Source organism: Chiloscyllium plagiosum, unplaced genomic scaffold (genome assembly GCF_037043375.1).
Source record: "Chiloscyllium plagiosum isolate Xiang-an unplaced genomic scaffold, Cpla_swu_hap1 HiC_scaffold_26, whole genome shotgun sequence".
Classification (NCBI taxonomy): Eukaryota; Metazoa; Chordata; class Chondrichthyes; order Orectolobiformes; family Hemiscylliidae; genus Chiloscyllium; species Chiloscyllium plagiosum.
This window is the reverse complement of record NW_028270164.1, coordinates 9,616,979-9,633,050: the sequence shown is the minus strand read 5'-3', so window position 1 is coordinate 9,633,050 and position 16,072 is coordinate 9,616,979. Positions and strand designations below refer to the sequence as shown.

General features: G+C 45.5%; 1 protein-coding gene across 2 annotated transcripts in view; it reads left to right on the top strand.

Moving 5' to 3' along the window:
• The window catches only part of cntn2 (contactin 2), a 234,604-nt gene that overhangs the window by 137,735 nt on the left and 80,797 nt on the right, over window positions 1-16,072 (top strand). For both annotated transcript variants that reach the window (XM_043716479.2, XM_087973467.1), the window contains exon 7: window positions 8,423-8,525. In XM_043716479.2, coding sequence (XP_043572414.2) covers window positions 8,423-8,525 — 103 coding nt within the window. The remainder of the gene's footprint in view (window positions 1-8,422; window positions 8,526-16,072) is intronic.

The following is a 16,072-nucleotide window of genomic DNA, read 5'->3' as shown; positions in this document are numbered from 1 at the left end:
TTTTCACACTGGAAGTCTGTGACCAGCGGTGTGCCACAAGGATCTGTGCTTGGTCCACCACTTTTCATCATTTCTATAAATAATTTAGATGTTAACAGAAGAATTATGTTTAGTAAGTTTGCAGATGACACCAATATTGAAGGTGTAGTAGACAGCAAAGAAGGTTACCTCAGATTACAACAGGATCTTGAGCAGATGGGCCAGTGGGCCGATGAGTGACAGATGGAGTTTAATTCAGATAAATGTGAGGTACTGCATTTTGGAAAGGCAAATCAGGACAGGACGTATACACTTAATGCAAAGGTCCTGGAAAGTGTTGCTGAACAAAGAGACTTTGGAGTGCAGGTTCATAGTTCCTTGAAAGCGGAGTCATAGGTAGTTAGGATAGTGAAGGTGGCATTTGGTATTCTCTCCTTTATTGGTCAGAGTATTGAGTACAGGAGTTGGGAGTCATGTTGCGGCTGTATAGGACGTTCGTTAGGCCACTATTGGAATACTGCGTGCAATTCCGGTCTCCCTGCTATAGGAAAGATATTGTGAAACTTGAAAGGGTTCAGAAAAGATTTACAAGGATGTTGCCAGGATTAGTGGGTTTGAGCTATAGGGAGAGATTGAATAGGCTGAGGCTGTTTTCCCTGGAGTGTTGGAAGCTGAGGGGTGACCTTATAGAGGTTGATAACATCATGAGGGGCATGGATAGGATAAATAGACAAAGTCTTTTCCCTGGGGTGGGGCGTCCAAAACTAGAGGGCGTAGGTTTAGAGTGAGAGGAGAAAGATATAAAATGGGCTTAAGGGGCAGCTTTTTCACGCAGAGGGTGGTGCATGTATGGAACGAGCTGACAGAGGAAGTGGTGGAGGCTGGTACAATTACAACATTTAAAGATGGGTAAATGGACAGGAAGGCTTTAGATGAATATGGGCCAAATGCTGGCAAATGGGACTAGATTTATTTCGGATATCTGATTGGCAAAGATGAGTTGGATCGAAGGGTCTGTTTCTGTGCTGTACATCTCTATGACTCTATCTCTGTAAGGTAGTTTTCATTCTGTTCCAAAGCTGACACTGCTTCCACCAGCCACAGTACAAGCCAAGAGTGCTATTAAACTCTGTGGAGTTAAGTCTCAGTCATCAAAGACATCCATGCACTGGTGGACACACTAAAACTCAATTCCTGCTCTCAGTCCAGCTCCTCATCACTGCTGTTGAAGTTAGGTGCTTTGAGGTGACCCACAGTCCATTGATTAGGAAAATGGATAAAAACCAGGTTTTCTCAAATCCATCTGCATGTTCTCAATCTACCTACACATTGAGGGTGAAGGAAGTAGCTCACTGCCATATTGTGAAAAGGCAACAATCGAAAATTCTTAAAACACTGGTCTTACCTAAAATTCTACGTCCTAAGAACAAATAAGCATTGAAAAAATATGTTCGTCCTGTAATAATGTTAGTTCCACATTCAGCACTAATTAACATTAAGTTATCAAGTCAGAAAATCATACAACACGGAAACAGACCCTTAGATCCAACCAGTCTATATCAACCATAATCCCAAACTAATCTTGGGAATGGGTCTTGGTGGGTTACTCTTCGAAGGGTCGGTGTGGATTTGTTGGGTCAAATGGCCTGTTTCCATACTGTAGGGGATCTAATCTAAAACAATCTAAACTAATCTAGTTCCACCTGCATGCAATTGGCCCATATCCCTCCAAATATTTCTTCCTCATGTGTTATTCTAAATGTTGTCTAGATGTTGTAACTGTACCTGGAAGTTTATTCCACATTTGAACCACTCTCTGTGTAAAAAAAGTTGCCCCTTATGTCTATTTTAAATCTCTCTCCTCTCAACTTAAAAATATGCCCCCAGTCTTGAAATCCCCCACCCTAGGGAAAAGACACCTGCCATTCATCCTAGCTATACTCCTCATGATTTTATAAACCTCTATAAGCTCACCCCTCAACCTCCCACAGTCCAGTGGAACAAGTCCTTATAACTCAAACCCTCCAGTCCCAACAGCATGCTGGTTAATCTCTTCTGAACCCATTCCAACTTAATAATGTCCTTGCTGTAAAGGGTGACCAGAACTGGACACATTACTCTCGAAGAGGCCAATTGTCTTCAAGGTTACCTAGGCATGCAAAAGTGTCACACTTATGGCTTTTAACCTGAAGCACATTGTTAAAAAAGATAAAAAGATCTGCTCTGTCTTGCAATTAACTGCACTCTAGATGACCCACAAGTTTATGACACTGTTACCCATGTCTAGTGTGGAAAATGTTCCCATTCCAACTTCAACAGGGCAGTATAGTGGCTCAATGGTTTGCACTGCTGCCTCGCAATACCAAGGACCCAGGTTCAATTCCAGGCTTGGTCCACTGTCTGTGTGGAGTTTGCACATTCTCTGGTTTCCTCCCATAGTCCTGAGATGTACAGGTTACAGTGTGCCCATAGTGTCCAGGATGTGCAGGCTAATTGGATTAACCATGGGAAATATGGAGATAGGGTGGGGTTGAGTGGGATGTTCCTTGGAGGATCGGTGCAGACTCAATGGGCCAAATGGCCTCTTTCTGGAGGGGTTCAATGAATTGTCCTCAAATTCCAGAACACCTAGAGTAAAAAAAAAGCTGACAGGTTGCCCCAGTGACTCAACTGGGCTAATGAGAAGGGCAATCCAGCAATCAAGCTGTGATTGCTAATATCAGAATCGTTCTTATCCAGTGTCAGGATTAATCCCCCTCTATTATTTTCATCATTTAATCGATGCCAACGTCAATGGCAAGGACAGCATTCACTAGCCATCCCTCACTGCCTTTTAACTGAGTGGCTTGCTTGGTCTTTTCAGAGGAGGGTTATGAGGCAACGATATTGTTATGGGTCTGGAGTCACGTGTAGGCCAGGTCTGATAATGATGACAGATGTCCTTTTCCAACAGGAATGAAAACCAAATGGATTTTACGGCAAGCAATGGTCACCTCAACTGGAAGTGACTTTTAATTCCAAAGTTTAAAAATTACACAACACCAGGTTATAGTCCAACAGGTTTATTTGGAAGCACTAGCTTTCGGAGCGTCGCTCCTTCATCAGGTGGTTGTGGAGAAAACAATTGTAAGGCACAGAATTTATAGCAAACGTTTACAGTATGATGTAATTGAAATTATACATTGAAAAATACCTTGATTGTTTGTTGAGTCTTTCATCTGTTTGAATACCATGACAGTTACACTACTTTCAGATGTAAATCACAAAACTTTTTTTAAAAGTTACATTCTCAGGTTAACTGTAACAATTGGTGTCAGCCAGATAATATGTTGAAGGTGTTAGCCGCCTGTGTTCCCTGTCTGTGCCATAATGTTTAAACTGATTCTAATCTAAAAAGTGAGTTAACAGAGTCCTACATGGATTCATGCAGTTTGTGAGCAAAGTACAATGTAACTCTGCAAGTACAAATTCATCCCACAAACGTACATGTATATGTGTGCATGTCGGTTTGTGTATGTGTGTGTCTGTCTGTCGGGGGTGGGGGGTTGTGAGTGTGAGAGAGAATGTAAATGTGTGTGTATGTGAGTGTAGAGTGTCTAAGTCTGTGAAAGGGTGCATGTGTGAGTGTGGGAGTGTATGTGTCTGTAGGAGTGTGTGCCTAGATTAGAGTGGTGCTGGAAAAGCACAGCAGTTCAGGCAGCATCTGAGGAGCAGGAAAATTGACGTTTCGGGCAAAAGCCCTTCATCAGGAATACAGGCAGAGTGCCTGAAGGGTGGAGGAATAAATGAGAGGAGGGTGGGGGTGGGGAGAAAGTAGCATAGAGTACAATAGGTGAGTGGGGGAGGGGATGAAGGTGATAGGTCAGGGAGGAGGGTGGAGTGGATAGGTGGAAAAGAAGATAGGCAGGTAGGACAAGTCATGGGGACAGTGCTGAGCTGGAAGTTTGGAACTAGGGTGAGATGGGGGAAGGGGAAATGAGGAAACTGTTGAAGTCCACACTGATGCCCTGGGGTTGAAGTGTTCCGAGGCGGAAGATGAGGCATTCTTCCTCCAGGCGTCTGGTAGTGAGGGAGCGGCGGTGAAGGAGACCCAGGACCTCCATATCCTCGGCAGAGTGGGAGGGGGAGTTGAAATGTTGGGCCACAGGACAGTGTGGTTGATTGGTGCGGGTGTCCCAGAGATGTTCCCTAAAGCGCTCTGCTAGGAGGTGTCCAGCCTCCCCAATGTAGAGGAGACCGCATCGGGAGCAACGGATACAATAAATGATATTGGTGGATGTGCAGGTAAAATTTTGATGGATGTGGAAGGCTCCTTTAGGGCCTTGGATGGAGGTGGTGGAGGAGGTGTGGGCACAGGTTTTACAGTACGGTGGCAGGGGAAGGTGCCAAGACGGGAAGGTGGGTTGTAGGGGGCGTGGACCTGACCAGGTAATCACGGAGGGAACGGTCTTTGCGGAAGGCGGAAAGGGGTGGGGTCCATTTGGAGGTGGCAGAAATGTCGGCGGATGATTTGGTTTATGCGAAGGTTGGTAGGGTGGAAGGTGAGCACCAGGGGTGTTCTGTCCTTGTTACGGTTGGAGGGATGGGGTCTGAGGGCGGAGGTGCGGGATGTGGACGAGATGCGTTGGAGGGCATCTTTAACCATATGGGAAGGGAAATTGCGGTCTCTAAAGAAGGAGGCCATCTGGTGTGTTCTATGGTGGAACTGGTCCTCCTGGGAGCAGATACCGCGGAAGCGGAGGAATTGGGAATACAAGATGGCATTTTTGAAGGAGGTAGGGTGGGAAGAGGTGTAATCCAGGTAGCTGTGGGAGTTGGTGGGTTTGTAAAAAATGTTGGTGTCAAGTCGGTTGTCATTAATGGAGATGGAGAGGTGCAGGAAGGGGAGGGAGATTTCAGAGATGGTCCAGGTAAATTTAAGGTCAGGGTGGAATGTGTGTGTGTGTCTGGGGTGGGGGATTGTGAGTGTCTGTGAGAGAGAGTGTATATGTGTGTTTGAGTGTAAAGTGGTCTAAGTCTGTGAGAGGATGCATGTGTGAGTGTGGGAGTGTGTGTGTGTCTGTAGGAGTGTGTGTGAGTGTCTGTGTGCGTCTGTGTATATGTGTGTCTGAATATATGTGTGTGTGTAGGAGTGCCTGTGTGGGTGTGTGTATAGGAGTGCGTGTGTGTGTGTGTGTAGGGGTATCTGTGTATGTGTATAGGAGTGCCTGTGTGTGTGCGTGTGTGTGTAGGAGTATCTGTGTGTGTGTGTATAGGAGTGCCTGTGTGTGTGTATAGGAGTGCCTGTGTGTGTGTATAGGAGTGCTTGTCTATGTGTGTGTGTGTGTGTGTACGAGTGCCTGTGTGTGTGTGTGTGTGTGTGTAGGAGTATCTGTCTGTGTGTATAGGAGTGCCTGTGTGTGTGTATAGGAGTGCCTGTGTGTGTGTGTGTCTGTATAGGAGTGCCTGTCTTTGTGTGTGTGTAGGAGTGTCCCTGTCTCTGTGTGTGTGTGTATAGGAGTGCCTGTGTGTGTCTGTGTGTGTGTGTGTGTGTGTAGGAGTGCCCCTGTCTGTGTGTGTGTGTGCGTGTATAGGAGTGCCTGTGTGTGTGTGTGTATAGGAGTGCCTGTCTGTGTGTGTGTGTGTGTAGGAGTGCCCCTGTCTGTGTGTGTGTGTGTGTGTGTATAGGAGTGCCTGTGTGTGTGTAGGAGTATCTGTGTGTGTGTGTGTGTGTGTGTATAGGAGTGCCTGTCTGTGTGTGTAGGAGTGCCCCTGTCTGTGTGTGTGTGTGTGTATAGGAGTGCCTGTCTGTGTGTGTGTGTGTGTATAGGAGTGCCTGTCTGTGTGTGCGTATAGGAGTGCCTGTCTGTGTGTGTGTGTGTGTAGGAGTGCCCCTGTCTGTGTGTGTGTGTGTGTGTGTATAGGAGTGCCTGTGTGTGTGTAGGAGTATCTGTGTGTGTGTGTGTGTGTGTGTATAGGAGTGCCTGTCTGTGTGTGTAGGAGTGCCCCTGTCTGTGTGTGTGTGTGTGTGTATAGGAGTGCCTGTGTGTGTGTAGGAGTATCTGTGTGTGTGTGTGTATAGGAGTGCCTGTGTGTGTGTAGGAGTATCTGTGTGTGTGTGTGTATAGGAGTGCCTGTCTGTGTGTGTGTGTGTGTGTGTATAGGAGTGCCTGTCTGTGTGTGTGTATAGGAGTGCCTGTCTGTGTGTGTGTGTGTATAGGAGTGCCTGTGTGTGTGTATAGGAGTGCCTGTGTGTGTGTGTATAGGAGTATCTATGTGTGTGTATAGTGCAATGGTGGTCACCTGTAATGTGACATGAACCAAGGTCCCGGTTGAGGCCCTCCCTATGGGTACCGAACTTAGCTATCGGCCTCTCTCGGCAGACAGGGAACACAGGCGGCTAACACCTTCAACATATTATCTGGCTGACACCAATTGTTACAATTAACCTGAGAATGTAACTTTTAAAAAAAAGTTTTGTGATTTACATCTGAAAGTAGTGAAACTATCATGGTGATTCTAACAGATGAAAGTGTCAACAAACAATCAAGGTGTTTGTCAATGTATAATTTCAGTTACATCACACTGTAAACTTTTGCTATAAATTCTGTGCCTTACAATTGTGTCCTCCACAACCACCTGATGAAGGAGCGTCGCTCCGAAAGCTAGTGCTTCCAATTAAACCTGTTGGACTATAACCTGGTGTTGTGTGATTTTTAACTTTGTACACCACAGTCCAACACCGGCATCTTCAAATCATGACTTTTAATTCCAGATTTGTTAGACATTGAAGCAGAGAAAAAGGAGCAGGAGTAGGCCACTCAGCCCTTCAAGCCTGCTCCAACATTCAATAATAGGGTTTGAAGGATTTGGAGGGATATGGGCCTGGTGCTGGCAGGTGGGACTAGATTGGGTTGGGATATCTGGTCAGCATGGAGGGGTTGGACCGAAGGGTCGGTTTCCATGCTGTACAACTCTATGACTCTATGATCATGGCTGATCAAATCCCATCAGTTGCTGTGGTAGGGTTTGATCCTTTGGTCTATGACCAATTGCTTGGACTTTCTAGATTATCCATACAGTGGATGACCACTGTGTCTCTGTCTCCCTATGTAGAGTCAAAGAGTGATACAACTTCAAAGGAGGCTATTCAGCCCATCATGCCCATGCTACCACTTATAAAGAGCCATCCAGTTAGTTCCACTACCCTCTCGTATCCCCATAATTGTGTAAGTCTCTCCCAATGAACAGTTTGTATTGAAATGCATCAAGCACATGGAGATGAAAGGGTGGACCTTTTCCTGTGACGTCAGGTCTGTCGAAAGGCTAAACAGAGTTTTCAACCTTAGTGCCCGAACCTCCAGGATAGGACTGGCTTACAATGTTTAATTTAAGACTCTCTCACCAGCAATGTCCACACGCATGTGGCTGTGGATGGCACACGGGGCCAACGTAGCAGTGAGGGGGAGACATGCACAAAGACGAGGGGAATTGGAGGTTCAACACTGGGGCAACGGGAAGGAGACTTAAAGGGGTGGCATGAAGTTCATTTCTGTTAATCCTCATTTGTCATTCCATAACAACTTGCATTTATATATTTAATGTAATAAAACGTCCCAAAGCAGTTGACAGGCCTGTTATCGGACCAGTGGTATCACCACATGGAACTTATTCCGGCAGGCAGCCTGAAGATTGGCCAAATAAGGTCATTGATTTGATCATAAATGTGAAGAAGAAGGAAGAGATTTGGGGTAGGAATTTTAGAGTTTGGAATCTCAGGGACCTGACGGCTAGAATGCAGATTTGTGAACAATTTACTAAGGATAAGATACTTGATAAATTGGAGAAGTTGGGGCTGTTCTCCATCATAAGGTAGAGGGGACGTTTGATGGAGGTGTATAATGTCATGACATCACTGGGCAGAGTGAACAGGGAGAAACTGTAGTCTCTGGGGGATGTCTTGGGAATCAGTGACACCTATTCACGATTGACAAAGGAAACAGCAAAGACTGTGTGGAAAGGCATTTTCACAAGCTGCCAATTGACTCGGAGTGTGATCGAGGCAGATTCAATCCTGGGTTTCAAAAGGGAAAGTGATCATTTCTAAGGGGAAAGAAGGGATAGACAGGAGAGTGGGAATAGCTGTTATGGTGAGTTGGCTGAATAACTCCCTTTTGTGCTGTGACTATTCTATGAGGCTACAAATTGCCCAGAGAGACCAGCTCTGATTTTCAGCATGGATGCATAATCCAGCGATTGTAGTTATCTGAATAAGCTTCAGCTTCAGGAGCTAGTCTAAAAGTTTCAGTCAGATGATGGCTTGTAACAGCACTGGATGATGTTGAACTGAGTCAAAAAAACACCACAAGGTTAAAAGGCCTTTGTTCCTTCAATCTCCATCACCGTGTGACAGATCTTCTCCTTCGAGAATCTCTCTAATGTGTTTTTTTGTCTTGTTCTCCAGGTGAAACCAGGATGCATTCTCCTCACATTCGGGTGAAATTCCCCTCTGAAACCTATGCATTGGCTGGACAGTCACTGAACCTGGAGTGCTTTGCCTTTGGAAAGTGAGTGAATCAAATTCCAATGTGTTTCACTCTCAAAATTGAGATTGACTTAGAAGGGGAATTGGGCAATCAGCAGTAAGAACTAGAGTAAGTTATTCATTCTTTCAACTATGTTCTGTCATTCATTAAGGTCATAATTCAACTCCACACACCCATATACAACAACACCCACTTCCCCCACCTCATTGTCTTTGATTATTTCAGGGTGCAAAAATCTACCAAACTCTGAAATTCTGAGTTAAAAATCACACAACACCAGGTTATAGTCCAACAGGTTTAATTGGAAGCACACTAGCTTTCGGAGCGACGCTCCTTCATCAGGTGATAGTGGAGGGCTCGACCGTAACATAGAATTTATAGCAAAAATTTGCAGTGTGATGTAACTGAAATTATACATTGAAAAATTGATTGTCTGTTAAGCCTTTCATCTGTTAGAATACAGTATTAGTTTCACTTCTTTCATGTGTAAATAACAAAACCCTTTTTTTAAAAGTTGCATTCTCAGGTTAGCTGTTAACAATGGTGATAGCTAAACAATATGTTGAAGGTGTTGGCCCCCTGTGTTCTCTGTCTATGACCTGACGTTTAGATTGATTCTAATCTAAAAAGTGAGATAACAGGGTTTTACATAAATGCATGCAGTTTTTGAGCTCAGAGTTCTACATGAATGTATGCAGTTTTTGAGCAAAGTGCAATGTAACTCTGCAAGTACAAATTCACCACACAAAATATATGTGTGCATGTGGGTCTTTGTCTGTCTGTGTGTGTGTGTGTGTGTGTGTGTCTGTCTGGGGTGGGGGTTGTGAGTGTGAGAAAGTGTGTGTGTGTGTGTGTGTAGTGAGTGCAGAGTGTCTTAAGTCTGTGAGGGGGTGCATGTGTGAGTGTGGGAATGTGTGTGTCTATAAGGGTGTGTGTGGGTGTCTGTGTGCGCGTCTGTGTGTACCTGTGTCCGTGTGTATGTGAGAGTGTGTGTGTGTAGGAATATCTGTGTGTGTGTGTAGTGCAATGGTGATCACCTGTAATGTGACATGAACCCAAGGTCCCAGTTGAGGCCCTCCCTATGGGTACCGAACTTAGCTATCAGCCACTGCTCGGCCACTTTCCTCTGCTGCCTGTCCCGAAGTCCACCTTGGAGGATGGTCACCCGAAGATCCGAGGCTGAATGTCCTGGACCACTGAAGTGTTCCCCAACTGGGAGGGAACCCTCCTGTCTGTTGATTGTTGTGCGGTGCCCATTCATCCGTTGCCGTAGCCTTTGCTCGGTCTCTCCAATGTACCATGCCTCCGGGCATCCTTGCCTGCAACGTATAAGATAGACAGTGTTGGCTGAGTCACATGAGTACCTGCCATGTACAAGGTGGGAGGTGTCCCTACACGTAATGGTGGTATCTATGTCCACACTCTGACATGTCTTGCAGCGCCTACCGTGACAGGGTTGTATGGAGTTGTCCTGAGAGCTGGGCAGCTTGCTATGAACAATGATCTGTTTGAGGTTTGGCGGTTGTTTAAAGGCAAGTAGTGGCGGTTTGGGGAAGGTCTTGGTGAGGTGCTCATCCTCATTGATAATGTGTTGCAGGTCATGAAGAACATGGCGTAATTTTTCAGCCCCTGGAAAGTACTGAACAACGAAGGGTACCCTGTCAGTTGCAGCCTGTGTCTGTCTCCTGAGGAGGTCATTAAGGTTCCTTGCTGTGATATGTCGGAACTGGCGGTCGATGAGTTGAGCATCGTACCCCGTTCTTGTGAGGGTATCCCTGAGTACTTCCAGGTGTCTGTCACATTCCTCGTCATCTGAGCAGATCCGGTGTATGCGTAGGGCTTGTCCATAGGGGATGGCTGTTTTAATATGTTTTGGGTGAAAGCTGGAGAAGTGTAGCATTGTGAGGTTGTCTGTGGGTTTGCGGTAGAGTGTGGTGCTGAGGTATCCATCCTTGATGGAGACGCATGTGTCCAAGAATGAGACAGACAATCGAGAGTAGTCCATGGTGAGTTTGATGGTGGGATGAAACTTGTTGATGTCACTGTGTAATTTTATCAGTGATTCCTCGCCATGGGTCCAGAGGAAGAAAATGTCGTCAATGTACCTGGTGTACAATGTTGGTTGGAGATCCTGCATAGAGAAGAAATCTTGTTCGAACATGTGCATAAAAATGTTGGCATATTGGGGAGCAAATTTGGTCTCCATGGCTGTTCTGTGTGTCTGGATGAAGAATTAGTTGTCAAAGGTGAGGACGTTATGATCGAGGATAAAGCGGATGAGTTGTAGGATGGTGTTTGGAGACTGGCAGTTGTTGGTGTTGAGTACTGAGGCTGTTGCCACGATGCCATCCTTGTGGGGGATGCTGGTGTAGAGTGCGGAAACGTCCATTGTGACGAGGAATGTTCCCGGTTCGACTGGTCCGTGGGTGCTGAATTTCTGTAAGAAATCCATAGTGTCGCAACAGAAGCTGGAGATCCCCTGTACAATAGGTTTCACGATGCCTTCCACATGGCCGGAGAGATTCTCACATAGGGTCCCATTGCCCAACACGATGGGACGTCCTGGTGTATTGGCTTTGTGTACCTTTGGAAGGCGGTAGAAGTCGCCTACACGAGAAGTATGTGGGATGAGGGCGCGTAGGGAGCTCTGAAGGATTGGATCCAAAGTTCTGATCAATGTGTTTAATTCTCAGGTGTGTTCTTTGGTCGGATCAGCTGGTAGTTGCCTGTAGTGTTCCTGGTTGTTCAGTTGTCGGTACACTTCCTTGCAGAAATCTGTTCTATTCTGAATGACAATGGCTCCTCCTTTATCTGCTGGTTTGATGACCATGTTGTCATTGGTTTTGAGAGCCTGGATGGCACTGTGTTGTGAATGGGTGATGTTTTGCTCTACCTTGTGGGTATGGCTGATGAATCTGGCATTTATATATTTCCTGACAGTTTGAGCATAGCATCTCCAAATCCTGAAAATACTGAGAATCCATAACTCTTTTGGTAGAGAATCCCAAACATTTCACCATCCTTTAAGTGAGATATTTCTCATTATTTGAGCCCACAATGGCTAGTCTTTTGTCTTCAGACTACAGCCTTGTCTTCTAGATTCCCCAGTCTAGGCAAATTACCCTTCAACAATTTTATATGTTTCAGTGAGTCTTGTTCCTTAACTCTAGGGCAGAAAGGTTTGTTCTAGTCAACCTTAGAGGACAATCCCCTCATCCCAAAAATCAGTCAAGTGAACCTTCTTTGCAATACCTCTGAAGCAAGGTTGCCCTTCGTCAGGCAGGAGACCGGGGCATGTTCAGAATGATTCAACCTTCAGGGCTGTGGATAGAGATTAAGTGGGTTGGGATTTCAAAGAGTTGACCCAGGATAAGGAACTAAATGGCCTCATTCTTTGTTGTAGGTTCCTAGTGGCCTTGATTTTCCAATCAGGATTAGAATCCCTATTTCTGTTCCTCGGCAAACCAATTAATAGATACTTACCTTTAAATGAATTCTCCATCACTGGCCAAGAGTCTTCTGTTCTGAAGCATCCGGGATGGATCCGGGAATCCAGGAATGGAGACCACCAGGAAACCACATAGCCCCTTTTCAGGAATAAGTTCTATACTCTATGATCTGTTCTGTAGCCACTTTGAAATCCACTGAGGAAGGTACACATTTACAATAAGAAAAGGTGGGAAAGGTGAGTAGGGTGGACAGGGAAGTGAAGTGATGATAAAAGTGAGTTAGTTATATTTCAGTTATACAGGGTCATAGTGAAAGCACATCTCGCATACTGCGTGCAGTTTTGGTCTCTTTGTTTAAGGAAGGATGTAAGTGCACTGGAAGAGGAGGTTTCATAGTTCGGTATCTGGAATGAGAGACCGTCTTAAAATAAGAATTTGGGCTGACTTGTTTCCAATCTAAGTTTAGAAGAATGAAGGGTGACTTGATTGAAGTGTACAAGATCCTGAACAGTCTTGGCAAAGTGGTCGTGAAAAGGATGGTTTCTGTTGAGGGTGAGTCTAGAACTGTGGGGCTGTTTAGAAATTAGGGATCACCCTTCCAGGAGAGAAATGAGGAGAATTTCTTCTCTCAGGGGGTTTTTCAACTCTGATGAAGGGCTTTTGCATGAAGCGTTGATTCTCCTGCTCCTTGGTTGCTGCCTGACCTGCTGTGCTTTTCCAGCACCACTCTAATCTTAACTCTGTCTCAGAGGTCAGTGATGGAGGGGTCATGGAATATTTTTAAGACAAAGACTCTGGTTCTAATAAAGAGTCATTGGATTCGAAACATTAACTCTGCTTTCTTCTCACAGAAGCCACCAGACCTGCTGAGTTTCTCAAACAATTTCTGTTTCAGTCAGATAGAATCTTGTTAGGCAGAGGAATCAAGGGTTGTCAGGGTAGATTGTAATGTGGAAACTGACGCACAGACAAATCAGCTATGACCTTATTGAATGGTGGGGCTGAATCGTCCACTTTTTCTGCTAATTCATACATTTATATGTTGACTAATACCCACCATTTACAGAACACAGTGATCAATACATTGACACTTGTTCCATAGCTGGCATTTTCCCAATGGTTTTGCTTTAGATTTTCTTTTCCAAATTTGAATCTTCCTTTACCCCTTGTTGTGAAGTTTGTTGCACTGCAGCCCAGCTTTGGGTGCCACATTTTAGTAAGGATGTGAAGGCTTTGGAGAGAGTATTTTCTTGAATTTGTTCAGCTGTTGCTGGACAGACCAGCACTAATTTCCACTGTCTAATTGTCCAGGAGAAGGTCATGGTGAGATTCCAGCTCAACACAGTGCACACTGTGGGATGGTGAGACACCAGCAAGCCAGGAAGGGATTCTAGTATTTTGACCCAGCGACAGTGAAGAAACAGCAATATAGTTCTAAGTCAGGACAATGTGTAGCCTAGAGGGGAACTTGAAGATTATTTTGTTCCTGTGTATCTACTCTCCTTCCTTTACTAGGTGGCAAAGAGCACGAGTTTCGAAGGTGCTAGATTAGATTAGATTAGATTACCGACAGTATGGAAACACGCACTTCGACCCAACAAGTCCACACTGACCCTCTGAAGAGCAACCCACCCTCACTGACTAATGCACTTGATAATATGGGCAATTTAGCAAGGCCAATTCACCCTGACCTGCACATCTATGGATTGTGGGAGGAAACCGGAGCACCCGAAGGAAACCCACGCAGACACGGGGAGAATGTGCAAACTCCACACAGACAGTCACCTGAGGCTGGAATCAAATCTGGGTCCCTGGTGCTGTGAGGCAGCAGTGCTAACCACTGAGTCCCCGTGCCGCCAAACATCTTATAAATGATGCATGCTTGCTCCACTATGCGCCAATTGTGGAAGGAGTGAATGTGGACTGTGATCAATGGGGTACCACTCCAATGACCTGCCTTATCCTGGGTGGTATCAAGCTTCTTGATCATTATAGAACATAGAACATAGAAGAACACAGCGCAGTACAGGCCCTTTGGCCCTCGATGTTGCACCGATCCAAGCCCACCTAACCTACACTAGCCCACTATCCTCCATATACCTATCCAATGCCTGCTTAAATGCCCATAAAGAGGGAGAGTCCACCACTGCTACTGGCAGGGCATTCCATGAACTCACGACTCGCTGAGTAAAGAACCTATCCCTAACATCTGTCCTATACCTACCACCCCTTAATTTAAAGCTATGCCCCCTCATAATAGCTGACTCCATACGTGGAAAAAGGTTCTCACGGTCAACTCTATCTAAACCCCTAATCATCTTGTGCACCTCTATCAAGTCACCCCTAAACCTTCTTTTCTCCAATGAAAACAACCCCAAGTGCCTCAGCCTTTCCTCATACGATCTTCCTACCATACCAGGCAACATCCTGGTAAACCTCCTCTGCACCCGTTCCAGTGCCTCCACATCCTTCCTATAGTATGGCGACCAAAACTGCACACAATACTCCAGATGCGGCCACACCACAGTCTTATACAACTGCAACATGATTTCAGGGCTCCGGAACTCAATTCCTTTACCAATAAAAGCCAGTACGCCATATGCCTTCTTCACCACACTATTTACCTGGGTGGCAACTTTCAGAGATCTGTGTACATGGACACCAAGATCCCTCTGCTCATCCACACTACCAAGTATCCGACCATTAGCCCAGTACCCCATCTTTTTGTTACTCTTACCAAAGTGAATCACCTCACACTTAGCTACATTGAACTCCATTTGCCACCTTTCTGCCCAGTTCTGCAGCTTATCTATATCCCGCTGTAACCTTCCACATCCTTCCTCACTGTCAACAACTCCTCCGACTTTCGTATCATCCGCAAACTTGCTCACCTAACCTTCTAGCCCCTCCTCCAGGCCATTTATAAAACTGACAAACAGCAATGGTCCCAAAACAGATCCTTGCGGAACACCGCTAGTAACGCCACTCCAAGATGAACCTTTACCATCAACTACTACCCTCTGTCTTCTTCCAGCCAGCCAATTCCTAATCCAAACCTCCAACTCACCCTCAATGCCATACCTCCGTATTTTTTAAAGTAGCCTACCATGGGGAACCTTATCAAACGCCTTACTAAAATCCATATACACCACATCGACCGCTTTCCCCTCGTCCACCTTCTTAGTCACCTTCTCAAAGAATTCAATAAGGTTTGTGAGGCACGACCTGCCCTTCACAAAACCATGCTGACTATCCTTGATCACATTATTCCTATCCAGATGTTCATAAATCCTAACCCTTACAATTCTCTCTCAGACTTTGCCCACAACAGAAGTGAGACTCACCGGCCTATAGTTACTAGGGTTATGCCTACTCCCCTTCTTGAACAAGGGAACCACATTTGCTATCCTCCAGTCTACAGGCACTATTCCTGTAGACAACGAGGACATAAAAATCAAGGTCAATGGCTCTGCAATCTCCTCCCTTGCTTCCCAGAGAATCCTAGGATAAATGCCATCAGGCCCAGGGGACTTATCTATTTTCACCCTTTCCAGAATTTCCAACACCTCTTCCCTACTTACCTCAAAACCATTTATTCTATTTAATTGTGACTCAGTATTCACATCGGCAACAATGTCCTGTTCCTGAGTGAATACTGACGAAAAGTATTCATTCAGTGTCTCCCTGATCTCTTCAGCCTCCACACGCAACTTCCCACTACTATCCTTGGCTGGACCTATTCCTACCCTAGTCATTCTTTTATTCCTGACATACCTATAGGGTTAGGGTTTTAGCCTTAGGGTTTTCCCTGATCCTACCAACTAAGGACCTTTCATGTCCCCTCCTTGCTGCTCTTAGCTCTCTCTTCAGGTCCTTCCTGGCTACCTTATAACTCTCAATCGCCCCAATTGAACCTTCACGCCTCATCTTTACATAGGCCGCCCTCTTCCATTTAACAAGGGATTCCAATTCCTTATTAAACCACGGCTCCCTCACAAGACCCTTTCCATAGAATCATAGAATCCCTACAGTGTGAAAGCAGGCAGTTCAGCCCATCATGTCCACACCGATCCTCCGAAGGCCATCCCACCCATACCCACATTCCTACCCTGTCTTTGT